Source organism: Aythya fuligula, chromosome 21, assembly GCF_009819795.1.
Source record: "Aythya fuligula isolate bAytFul2 chromosome 21, bAytFul2.pri, whole genome shotgun sequence".
Classification (NCBI taxonomy): Eukaryota; Metazoa; Chordata; class Aves; order Anseriformes; family Anatidae; genus Aythya; species Aythya fuligula.
This window is the reverse complement of record NC_045579.1, coordinates 6,199,298-6,212,287: the sequence shown is the minus strand read 5'-3', so window position 1 is coordinate 6,212,287 and position 12,990 is coordinate 6,199,298. Positions and strand designations below refer to the sequence as shown.

Here is a 12,990-nt window from a genome sequence, read left to right as displayed (position 1 = left end):
AGCTTCATTAGAGGCAGCCTTGAAGAAGGGCTTTAGAAACCTACAAAGTCCATGAAGTTTAGTCTTCAAATCATGCTACATTGGCAAAAGGTTTTTCAGTACTTTATATGCTGCCCCAGGTTTTAAAGAGTGTTCAAAGAGGTCAGAGTACATGTGACAAGGGAGACCTTGAGCAACACAGGTGTTACCAGCAGGAAAGCCTGGAGACAGCATTAGGAGTTCTTTGGATTTTTTTGAGCATCACCTGTTGGAGGGCAGAGCATTGGTAAATATGTCAACTGTTTGTTACTCCTTAAATGTTATAACATCTCTTCAGTTCATATGTAATGTGACAAACTCATTTTTTACTTACAAAAGATTCTGAAATGTGATATTCAAAAGCAGAGTCCTTGGATAAACCCTTAAATAGGTGGACATGTCTGTGTTCACTCTCATCTTTGCTGCATTTGGAAAAAGTTAGGGTGCTTCCAGTGCAAGAAGTCTGCTGGGCTGGGGCAGTTTAGATTTCCTGACTATTATAGCATGAGAGAAGCTTATTTTGACAACTTGATTTATAGGCTATTGAGCATTTGTCTTCAGTGCACTGTGAGGTAGATACTTGTCATGAGATCTTCTGTTTAATATAAAAGATAAGAACGTATAAAGTGTGGTCATATAACGTCATTGCATTCTAAATAGGTGGTTCTATGCAGTCCCCTGAAGTGGGCAAAACAATAAAGACTTTGACTAGCAAAATAAGAAATAATAAGGGATAAATGGTCTTGGATGTCAGAGCAATACTTGTAATGTTCAGCCCTGTAGCTCTTATAACCCACCTCTTAATTATTGCAAGGTAAAGCAGTTATTGATAAAGGCAAAGCAAATTACTGCTTTTTTTTTTACCTTTTCATTTGTACTTCATTTTTATCCTGATTTTGTTGCTTGGGTTTTGTTGATAATGCTTTTTTGGCAATTACATTTTTTATAGGAAAATCACGGTCAGAGAGTCAGCGGGACTGGGTCAGGTTTTGTCATGTTTTCTTGAGCAGTGCCTCTTTCGAGTCCAAGCACTGCATTTTGCTTAAACAATGTGTTGTGGCATCTTTCTTTTGTTGAGCTACACGATCGTGTTTCAGACCCCAGTTATGTTCTGAACAGAGTTTCCAGGAGGGAAAAAAAAAAAAAAAAAAAAAAAAGAAAAAAACTGCTTCTCAAAATGTGAGAGGTTTTCTTTCTGTTCAATTTCTTTGTATTACCTAGCTGTAGCAGTCATCTTCCTGTATAGACTGTTAACATGCATACAGATATATCAGTTTTAAAGGTATTGCATAAGACTCAAGGGTTACATAAAGCTGATGTTGTTTGAGCCATTTAAACCCAGGACTATATAAACAGAAGATGGTATTTTCATGCCAGTCTCTGTAACATAAATTGTACTTGCATATTCAACGTTCTCAGGTCAAGCTGACCAAGCCCTGTTACTGAGGCTACAGAAGCGATAATGTTTTGATTCAAGCTGACAAACCTGGGACTTACAGAATAGTGAATCTTAAGAGGTCACGCAAAGACTTACCCTTTAAATTAGGCCCCAGCAAAATCTGAGTTGTCAAGGTACACGATCATCTTTATTCATTGTAACTGAATTTTGAAATGATAGGACTAGTGCAGCTTTTTTCTGAAGAAGAAGAAAAAAAGCCTGGAAGTTCATCCACCTATAAACTGTTTGTTTTTAAAAGGATCCTGAGAGATGCTGCAAGAATGCACCAAGAAAGAAGCGTGTGGGAGCCGATGTTTGTATGTGGTTTACTTTCGGGAGCCATGATTGGAAGCAAGCAGGTTCCGTAGTCTGCTCCAAATGAGGAGGGGAATGTGCTGTTTACAATGCTGAGTGACTTGAGTCTTTCACAGAAACGGTGAGGTGTGGTGTTCTCTCTGTGGTCCAGAGGAGGCACCTGTTGGATTCTTAGCAGTGTGCAAACTGTGACTGTGGTCCAAGTGCCTCGAGTCTGAGGTATGTCCAGACTTCGATGTGGAAGAAGAGCAGCCTTTCATCTCGTTGTTGAGTCCAGAGGAAACTTCAGGTGGAGGTGCCCTTCCCTTTGGCTGTTATCCTGTGATTAGGTGTCTTGGTTAGGTTAAGAACGTGCCAACTCTTGCAGCATAGCTCGTTGCTGTCTTCCCTTTTACTGTTCTCTCCTGCCCTGACTTTTTTTTTTTAGTCCCCACAAGACCAGAACAGCATGTGCACTTCATGTGACAGTCATTTTTGAAGGCAATGGTTTAGTGTATGGAAAGTCTGTAGGAGAAGAATTCTGAAATTGCCATCGGTTTTGAATTTGATCTAATTGCTTAGGTAGCACATTAAATAACCTGGAAAATGGGCAGCTTAGAGACAGATTAGAGACACTTCCTGTGCATTACCATCCTACTTCCATGTTTGCTTCCTGGAGCTTTCTAATCCTACAGTGCTGCTGCTGGGTAAATAGTAACAGTTCCTGCCATACTGGGACAGGGCTTCCTTCAGTCTGTGTCGGAGCTCCAGAATCTTTAATTCCACTTGCTATTTTATTAACAGCAGCATATTTCTGATCTGCCTTTAGACAGAGCAGTTACAACCATCTGTTAAAAACACAGCTGTCTTGGTGCATTACTGAAGGTTACAGGTTTAAGACTTGAATTAATTTTTTATATTTCTCCTTCAGATTCCTGTTAAGTCAAATAGATGCCTTTTGCCACCTAAAATCAGGTAGTCCTGTCCTAAACACCTCCTGGGAGCATTGTCCAGGTGTCCAAAAAGGACTACGTGGGGATGTTCAGTTTCAAATTCTGGCTCCTGAGAAAAGTTCCCTTCTTTCTTTGTTTCAGTGTGCCTGTCTGAGAGCAGTGGCAGTGACAGACATCCCTTCAGTAAATTCAGTCCTCTGACAAAAAGTGCCAGGAAGCGTTCACTGCTATCAGTTGCTGTGTCAGGAAAAATTGAGGCTTCAGTCATTAGAGACCGCAGGGCTACATCTTTATAGAAGAGCCTGGAAAATGGAGACTAGCATGGGGTCCCCCAGTTCTGTTCCACAATGTTTGGAGCTTAAAAAAAAAAAAAAAGAATCTGCAGAGTTTACTTTTGTATCTCGCTGGAGTAGTATGAGGTTGGAAGCCCAGATGTGATAGCTGGGGTTTGTTGCTCCTCTTAACTCTAATAAAATGCAAGTGCTGGCAACTCAGATAGCTGTGTACAATTGAATGTATGTTTTGTACATTCAATACCGCTCTGTTAACCTCAGTGGCAGACACGGCTGCTTTCCCTGGTGCTTGAGTTACCACGGCTCTGTTTGACACAGGCCTGCGGTGAGAGGCGATGGCGCGGCAATGCCAGGTCACTGTCAGTCTCTGCAGCATACGTGTTCTGCATGGCAATGGGGAAGGAGGAGACAGGGATGTGGACTGCACTGCAGCACACTGCAGCACTGCCAGAACAAAGGCTTGTGAGAAAACACGACTTGCTCGCTGCTGTGTGCCAGCCGCAGTTCAGAGGCAAGGCCTTAAGACTGCATCTGCATTATGAATATTTCCTTAGAGAGCTGCCAGCCATTTTCCCAGAGGCTTTGCAATTAACAGAACGAATAAATTATTAATAAGGCACTAATATTAAATAATAATGTTTTCAGCTAGGTGAGGGAAGACCATAGTGAGCTCACCTCTAAAATGAGGTTAGAAGTGGGGTGCCAGCCATACTGCTGTGTTCCTGGCTCTTGAGCAACCGGGGTGGGATCACAGAATCAGAGTGGTTGAGGTTGGACAGGACCTCTGGAGGTCATCTGGTCCGAGCCCCCTGCTCAAGCAGAGCCTCAAAGATGCTGAGTTACAATTTGTTGGAGCTGGCCAGAGGAGAGCTGAGTTCGTGTCTGCTGCCAAGCCACAACATTGTGTTAGGGAATGAGGGATGAGTTTAAGCCAGTTTCTGAGATGTGCCTTAATGGTTTGCAATGTGATCTCTGGTGCAGTACAGCAAAGAGATTCATATTTCTGTTATCCTCTAGTAAGAGTTGTGCCTTGCAGGATGTAGTATGCTGGATGTTTTGTTCATCTGTTTGTTTCATTGTTTTGACTAATGGCTGGAAAGTCAGCAGGTGACATGGAGCAGACAAATGGCTAGGACTCAGACAAATGGCTAGGTAAGGGGCTAGGTAAGGAAAAACCTTGCTTCATTTAATTCCTTCAGGTTAATTGATGCCTGACTCTTGGTTCAAACAGAGGCTAAATGTAGATCTAGCATGAGAGAGTTGTGCTGGTGTGGACTTCAGTTAACTTTATGATAGCTTTGAAACACAGCCAACACACTTGCACTACAGCACTATTGGAAGCTATTAACAAACTTTTGAGGAGCAATTACTCCTGCAGTATGCTGCTAAGGACTCTGTGTGTGACAAGGCCAATTGGAAAAGAGTTTCTCTTTTAAAACCTGATCAGAGCTTGTTAATTTTCATGCACGGATTTCCATTACTATTAGTAGGCTTTATTCTGGGTTTCACTGCTCTGAACCACCTCATCATGTCCACGGGTACATGAAATCAAACAGGACGGGAGTTATTTTTTCCCAGAAATTTGTTATATATGCTGTTAGCATGATAAAAAACATTCCTGAAATACTTCCTATCCACAAGATTGTCCTACCCAGCAGGTGCGCTCGCACAAGCCATGTGAAGTATCTCCCCTATGGGTCATTAGACAGAAGGAGCCCTCTGGGTTTGCAGCCACTCAAGTTGCACTGACTGGACTTAAACACAACAGTATCTGTTGAATTAACCTCTACAGTCTCAGGTTTAGCAATGTCCTATTAACCAGTCTAAATGTCCCTCCTCTAATTTTCAAGCCATAGTATCTGTATCATAGTGCTAGGTTACAATGCAAGGAGAAAACACAACAACAAAAAAAAAAAACACGAATACAGTGTTTAGACTTCTGCAGAGACCACGGGGCTCTGCTTTTCAAAAGGATACTCCTGGATTATCAGTGCCCATACTCTGTGATTTCTGATAGTCCTATTTCAGGTGCTTGGCTGAAGCTGTTTTCCAAGAAAGGGAGTCACTCAGGCAAGGAATGAGTATCTTCTTAATGGCTCCTTGTTCTAAGCACAGAAGGAAGCAAAGCAGTCTTTTTCCTCTAGGCACCATTACTGCATGATTTCAGGAGGCAAGCCAAGATGAATTCAGTGCTCCAGTGAAAGCAGGGTGATTGTCTGTAAAACTGAGAGTATTTCAATACAATTCTACTGAAACACTGTCTGAACAATTGTATTTGCTCAGGGTTTACGTGTGTTTTCAAAGAAGTTGCATTACCCCAATCTTTTATTGTATGGATGCAGCTAGAATCACAAAGAAAGGGACCCCTCTTCTGCCCATTTTTTGTGTTTTTCCTTCTATTACCTTTAAGGAGGTTCTCTAGAATTGCAGTAAAAAGGCAGCCACAGGAACTTAAAGAGGTGGATACTGCAGGGCAGGCGTCCCTGTGCATTGTCAAGCGGAGCAAATCTCCTTCATGATGTTCAAGACTGTTGCTTGTGACTCTCTGCAGTAGGCTGCCAAAAACTAATCTTTCTTTCTGTGGAAATACCCTCATTCTGCCTTTCTTCAACCTAGATAATCAGTTCAGGATGTCAATACTGGAGCGCCTCGAGCAGATGGAGAGGAGAATGGCTGAAATGACAGGCTCCCAGCAGCACAAACAAGGAGTAGGAGGCGGGAGCAATGGGAGCGGGAATGGAGGAACACAGGTGCAGGTACAGACGCTGCTGTGTAGTCACAGCAGCTTTATTCTTTCCTACCAGCATTTGTATTTGATGGGGGTTGGAAAGGATTATAGCTTTTCTTAAGCAACAGGTCTTCTTTGTGGGCATCTTTAACAGTAGGTGACTTTAAGTTGCATTTGCCGCTGTCACGTACTTCTGAAAGTAAAAGGTTGCCTGCTTAGGGCAGGTTGCAACTCCCGTCAGTGGTTAAAGTGGGTTGTGTGTGGTGTTTCAGTGCGTTTCTGGGACTGGGACCTTGGGCAGCTGCTTTGAGAGCCGCGTGGTGGTGGTGTGCGAGAAGATGATGAGTCGTGCTTGCTGGGCAAAGTCCAAACACTTGATCCATTCAAAGACTTTCCGAGGAATGACACTGCTCCACCTAGCTGCCGCCCAGGGCTATGCTACACTGATCCAGACCCTCATCAAATGGCGGTAAGACCCAGCCTGTTGGACTCTTGGGTGTCAATACAGACATGGAAGAAGCATATGTAAGCTCTGCTTGCTCCAGGTTTCTAGTTGCCCTTCACAAACTGCACCTTTTGTCCCTTACAAACAGCCAAGTCCCTGAACTTGTTCTTGTCCCCGGTATCTTGAGAGAGATGAGATCCAGTCACTGGATGTATCATGCTCTTAAAGTCTCTGTTGGGGGCACCATCTCTAGTATATGTGTGTCACGGACGTGTGTGGCCATTTTTGTGGTATGGTGCACTGAGTGAAGCTATAGATTGAGGAAATGGTTCTAACTTGTCTACAGAGCATCATTTGTTTTGTTTCCTCTCTAGCACCAAACATGCAGACAGCATTGATCTGGAGCTGGAAGTTGACCCGTTGAATGTGGATCATTTCTCCTGCACTCCTCTGGTAAGCAGCAGAAACTGAAACTTCTGGGAGAGTCTGAGGGCCCTCTGGAGTCCTTCCTGATGTGTTATTTTCCTGATGCATTTTACACTCTGAGAAGTAGATGTTTCCTGGGTGTCCTTGCTGTGTAAATGTTAAGACATGGTACTATTAGCTTTCTAGCATTTTGTTGAGAGAGACCAAACAGAAAAATCTTTGAGTAATGTGAGGACAGACAGGTGGTTCTGGTCTGTGTTTTACCAAATATCTAGTCTCTGCTGCTGTTCTGGGGAAAGGCCTTTACATGCCTTCTTTCAGATTTTCCTCTTTGACTGTAGAGCTTGTAAAAACGTCACAATATCTTGGTCATTGGAATCGAGACTGAGAGCTTAAGCAAAAAGCCAAAGTAGGTGGAACCTGAAGTGCCAGGTTACAACAGCAGTACGTTTGATTTTATTGTTCCCAGCTTTTACTTCTGTCTGAATGTTTCTGATCTCAGAGATTCATTTCTGTTTGAAGCTGGTCTGTTTCTGCAGTGGTTCCAGTGGGTATGACAGCTAAAAACCAATACATGCATTACTAAATGAGAAACTATCAGCTTAATTTGGCAGATATAGGTTTCTCCCTCAAAGGAGTGAGCATCATGCATCTACTCCTCTGTAATGGCCTTTTGTTCATATAGGACATTTATAAAAGCCCATTAGTGGTGTTCAAACATGGCGTGGTTTTACCAGTCAATTTTCTGTGAGCTGAGGGTACAACTCCACTGCATTAACAAAAAGAGAAAGAGAAGGGAGGTCTACCAATGGGTCACTTCTTTGTTTGCTTGTTTGTTTTTTCAGATGTGGGCATGTGCCCTGGGCCACATGGATGCAGCTGTTGTGCTGTATAAGTGGGACCGCCGAGCCATCTCTATTCCTGATTCCCTTGGGAGACTGCCACTGGCAATTGCCCGGTCTCGGGGCCATGTAAAGTTGGCAGAGTGCTTGGAGCAGCTACAGCGTGATGAGCAACCTCAGCTTGGGCAAAACCCCAGAATTCAGTGCCCCTCAAGCACAGACTCCAGCACAGAGAGCTGGGTGTCCCAGTGGCACAGTGAACTTATTGCCTCTCAAGAGCCTCAGAAGGGAGTCACTGTGATTTCTAGTACAAACACAGGTAAGACAACCCTGATGGCATGCACTGCTTTGATGAGATGTGACATGTAAAATCATGGAGCAAAGACCTCACCTGGGTGGCAAATGCCACCTGTAGCCCTGCTGGCCATGCTTAACTGCTTTTTTTGTATACTCTTGCATAAGTATTGGGAAAAGAACCAGGAATGTCTGCTTTAGAAAGATGTGTGTATCTGAAGAAGAATTGAGGTAATATCCTCCCTGGGTGACAGTTACTTCTTTGCATGTACTTGACACCCATGCATTTTAGTGTCCTAGAGCATGGCATGAATTTCCACCTGCTGCTCTGCAGCAGAAGCTGTTGTAGCTCCTACAGCAATCATGTTGCATACTTCATTTTGACCATTGATCTGTTTGTTTCCAGAGTTGAGACGACCAAGATCAGAACCTTCCAGTTACTACAGTAGTGAGACTCAGAAAGATTACCCTGCACCCAAAAAGCATAAGCTGAGCCCTGAATATTTTCAAGCCCGGCAAGAGAAGCTGCTTTCCACTGCACTGAGTCTGGAACAGCCAAGTGTCAGAAAGCAGAACTCCAGCTCCAAGCAATCCGCCACTGAGACAATCAGCCCCAGTGAAGGGATAAGGGACTATGGCCAGGAGCTCTCCCAGCACATCCCAGAAGCTGCTGGGTACCGGGGCTCTGGCAGCCAAGCAGGCATCAAATGGAACCCAAAAGACATTTATATTGGTGTGTCTGCGGTGCAGGTGACAGGGAGCCAGAAGGGGACTGCTCTGGGGAAGGACACTGTAGCCCATCGGCTACGCCAGCGAGAGCAGATGAACGTGCTGATGATGGCTGACAGGGAAATGGTGGATGCAGAACTCTTGTCTTATAGGGACAATGTAGGGGATGAGGACTGCTTACCCCACATGGATGACTTGCAGGTAAACATAATCATAGCACCAAGATCGTCCAGCGTGAGACAACTCTCTGTCAGCCTCTTCTGCTCAGCCACATGTCTTGGCTGTGCAGAAGAGCGTGACTGTGAGAAATTTTCGTGGAAGCTTTTAGCTCTGTCAAGGCTAAGGGAAGGCCTGTAGGGGTGACATCTTGGTGGGGGTCTGTTATAGACCGCCTAATCAGGATGAAGAGATGGATGAGGCATTCTATGAGCTGCTCTCAGAAGTTGCATAATTGCCAGCACTCATTCTCATGGGAGACTTCAACTTCCCTGATGTATGCTGGAAACTGCAGAGAGGAAGCAGTCCAGGAGGTTTCTAGAGTGTGTGGAAGACAGCTTCCTGACACAGCTGTTACGAGAGCCTACCAGGGGAGCTGCCCCACTAGACCTCCTCTTCACTAACAGAGAAGTACTGGTGGGTGTTGTGAAGGTTGGGGGCTGTCCTGGGTAGAGTGACCATGACATTGTGGAGTTCTCTATTCTTGGTGATGTCAGAAGGGTAACTAGCAAAACTGCTGTCTTGGACTTCTGGAGGGCAAACTTTGACCTGTTCAGGACACTTGTTGCAGGGGTCCTTTGAGAATCACTCCTGAAAGGCAAAGTGTTCCAGGGAGCCTGGATGCTCCTCAAGATGGAAATTTTAAAGGAGCAGGCTGTTCCTGAGTCCCATAAGGCATGCTGGAGCAGAAGAAGACTGGCGTGGATGAACCGGGAACTTCTGTTGAGACTCTGGGAGAAAAAGAGTATGCCGTCTGGAAGAAGGGACAGGCTACTTGGGGAGAGTACAAAGAATGCTAAGATATGCAGTGAGGAAGTTAAAAAGGCAAAAGTCCATCCTGAACTCAGATTGGCCACTGCAGTAAAAGAGAACAAGAAATCCTTTTACAAATATATTAACAGTCTTTGACATACAAAGCTGGGTTGTAACATGCAAACACAAGGCTCTTGTTACCAGTCAGTAAGAGATTGCTCTCCTTTCCCCCTCCTCAGGTGAATATGATGACACTTGCAGAGCACATTATTGAAGCTACGCCTGACAGGATCAAGCGGGAGAATTTTGTGCCAATGGAGTCGCCGCTGGTAGAGAGAACGGAGAGTGCTGCCATGAGCACCACAATGAGCTGGCTGGCCAGTTACCTTGCTGATGTTGATCATCTGCCGAGTGCTGCACAGATAAGGTCAGTAAGAGTTGAGAAGTTGCTCTGGGATTTTGGGCAGGCTGAAAAATGGGTGGCATGCACTGATTCTTTAGCCTGCAGATTCTGTTTCTCAGTGGCACTCAGTGCTGGTGCTCCGAGCCCAGCCACACCCTCATGCACAAAGGTATCATTGCCAACACAGCTACAAATTCATGGAAGAATGGGAGTGCATGCAAGAGGGGAAGTGCAACAAAATTGCAGTACCATAAGGTCTGACTTGTGACTTCTCTTCCAATGTCAAGCCTATGCAATACAGCACAGTCAGCCTTAGGAATGTGGAATGTTGGTTGGAGAGGGAGAAGGGAGCTTGGGCTTCTCCCTTAAACAGACAAATGTTCCGTTCCCTATCTGTGATGCCAGTTCAGCTGCTTTGTGAGCCAATAATTCCTACTGTGATTGATATTTCAGAAGTCTGTATAGTGAACCCTTGACCCCTTCTTCGAACACCAGCTTGAGCCCTGCAGGCTCGCCAATCAGTGAAATAGCTTTTGAGAAACCCAGCCTTCCCTCGGCAGCCGACTGGTCTGAATTTCTGAGTGCATCCACCAGCGAGAAGGTAGAGAATGAGTTTGCACAGTTAACTTTGTCTGATCACGAGCAGAGAGAACTCTATGAAGCTGCCAAACTCGTCCAGACAGTGTTCAGGAAATATAAGGTATGTGGCCAAAACATCCGATGTCTTCCTCGTTAGGTGTGAGAGTACAGTTTGTTACAAAAGGACACGTGGGTAATACCCACCCTTGGGATTAGGAAAAAAAAAAATAGTTTGTTATAACCTTTTCAGTGCTCCTGGCACTCACATGTTGATGTTTACCCAGCATCTACCATACCAGAGAGCATGCACAGCACTCAAAAAATCACATCCTCAAAATAAACCCTAGAGATTCTGGCAAATTGCCAGAAGTGATCACTGTAAAGGTCAATTTTGAGGGTTTCTATCTTATATAGATTGGGTACAGGGACATCTCTAGGAAATGGCTACACCTGAATCAGACTATGATTAGGAGAAGATTTAGAATTCAGTGCCCTGCAAGTTGCTGTGAGCCACTTATGTTCTTACAATATCTGTCCTGTTTTTTGTTGAGGTCTGATTAATTGTTGCTGCTTTACGTTTCCACGCAGGGTCGTCCTCTCCGGGAACAGCAAGAGGTGGCTGCTGCTGTCATTCAGCGTTGCTACCGAAAATACAAACAGGTAATCAAGGAAGTGAAATTCTATGAAATGCACAAGTGCCACAAACACGGCCCTCTATAATAGGAATTATCCCACTGTATTTCTCTTGTATGCTTTTCAGCATGCAGCAATGAAATACCCTGCTTAGACAAAATTAAAAACAAGAAAATCTGTATCCTGAGTCTTAATTCAGAGAGTGCTTCCTTCAAAGGATTTTGTTTGTGATGCCTGCATTTTTGCTGTGAGATAGAGGGCAATAATGTATTCTACATTGGCCAATATGCATGCTATTGTCTGGTGAAACTATTCTCTGACTAGTTGCTTGCCAAATTTCATTGTGAAATTGAAGTTGGTTTTGCCTTCAATAAGGGCAAAGATGAAACATAGTTTTTTATTTCGCACATACTCAACTTTTAAACTATGGGAAGTCCCGTGTTTAAGCTTGATGCAGCTTGTTCCAGGACTGAGACTGTTCTCCAAACTCTAGTTGGAGACATGTTTTTAGGCTGAGTTCTCAACCCCAGAAAAAGAAGACTTTTTTTGGTGGAGGCTACAGCCCAGCTCCATATTTTTGCTGTACCTTGCTAGACTCAAGCTGTCCATTGCCTTACAGGCATGGTATATAAAACGAAAGGCAAGATGCTGTACTCTTTCACAACCTTCAAAAAAGTTTATTTGGGAAGCCTTTCTAGTGTTAGGTGACTGCATTGTGATTTACATTCAAACTTGTCACGTGGCTGTCATTCTGGAGTGGTGCTTTCTGTAAAACTTAAATTCCTTTCAAAAACTTAATTGAAACTTAATTCCTTTCAAAATCTGCGTGACAAACTGTTTTGCCTTGGATCCTGGAATCAAATCTTTTTGAAAGAAGATTTTTGGTTGGTTGGTTTTGGTTTGGTTTTATTTTTTTCAGTTCTTTATTTGTAGAACTAACATTAACTATGTATTTTCTGTTTCTCCCTAAGCTTACTTGGATAGCCTTGAAGGTAATACAAATACAAACACTGTTTTGGGAACCGTCCCCCTTAAGTCACAAACTTTCACATTCAGTATAAACCAGGGGAACCTGGCATTTAGTAGAATGTTTTAATAGTATCCACTAATAAATTCCTGTGGTAGATAAATCACTGACAAATCAAACCTCTTTTGGGAGTTATGCAGGGGCTGCTGTGCCACAGCATGTCAACAGGAAAGTACAATGTAAAAATTAAAAAAAAAGTCTCCTGCTTCTACAGGTGCTCATATAAGCAGCGATGGGCTGAGGTGCAGGCAATTTCAAGATTCAAGAATGTTTTGCAGGCAATTTCAAGAGGAGAAGCTTTCCTTTGTTGCTACTTATTAACTTTCGCTTTACGATCATTCCCTTGGCATTCAGGGAGCACAGGGGAGCATTTATGCCACCCACGCAGCTGATGTGCTCTCCATTCTACCTGCCTTCCAAAGGATTTTGAGCATTCCTCTTTAAAACACCTAGGCCATGGATTCCTTAGACCACTGTCTTTTGTACTTTGCTGCTCTTGCTGGGGGCATGGCAGTTAATGACAACCTTATATTGTTCATGGCCAATAATTTTGTACTGTAAAGATGGATTTTCCAGCTGTGCAATGTCTCGTTCTTATCAGATACTGCAATCAGCTGAGCTTTTCTCAAAGCTAGCCAGGATGCAGGGCATGGTTTTCCTGGAGATAATGTGTCCTCGGGATGATTTTCCATCCTCAGCTTCCTCCAGCACCACAGATTTGTATCAGTTAAGTATTCTTCTATCAGGGCAGGAGAGCTGAACTTCCTTTGGACTGCTGAACTAGCTGAGACTTGCCTCTTTGAAGATTAGGTCATTCCTCCATTTATCTTCTTCCCAGTTGGAGGGAAAGGAGGAAGAGAGGGAGTCTGGGGAGTTGTGGGTGGCCCGGAGATTCAGTACTTGGGCAGGTAGTCATCCA

The 12,990-nt window shown here is 43.9% G+C and overlaps 1 protein-coding gene across 7 annotated transcripts in view; it reads left to right on the top strand.

Moving 5' to 3' along the window:
• Window positions 1–12,990, top strand: part of CAMTA1 (calmodulin binding transcription activator 1) — a 333,202-nt gene that overhangs the window by 303,212 nt on the left and 17,000 nt on the right. For 5 of the 7 annotated variants that reach the window (XM_032201385.1, XM_032201384.1, XM_032201388.1 and 2 more), the window contains 9 exons: window positions 5,613–5,752; window positions 5,997–6,193; window positions 6,544–6,622; window positions 7,441–7,756; window positions 8,138–8,661; window positions 9,669–9,856; window positions 10,286–10,532; window positions 11,000–11,071; window positions 12,016–12,036. In XM_032201385.1, coding sequence (XP_032057276.1) covers window positions 5,613–5,752; window positions 5,997–6,193; window positions 6,544–6,622; window positions 7,441–7,756; window positions 8,138–8,661; window positions 9,669–9,856; window positions 10,286–10,532; window positions 11,000–11,071; window positions 12,016–12,036 — 1,784 coding nt within the window. The remainder of the gene's footprint in view (window positions 1–5,612; window positions 5,753–5,996; window positions 6,194–6,543; window positions 6,623–7,440; window positions 7,757–8,137; window positions 8,662–9,668; window positions 9,857–10,285; window positions 10,533–10,999; window positions 11,072–12,015; window positions 12,037–12,990) is intronic. The other 2 variants (XM_032201387.1, XM_032201386.1) reach the window with 1 other exon arrangement.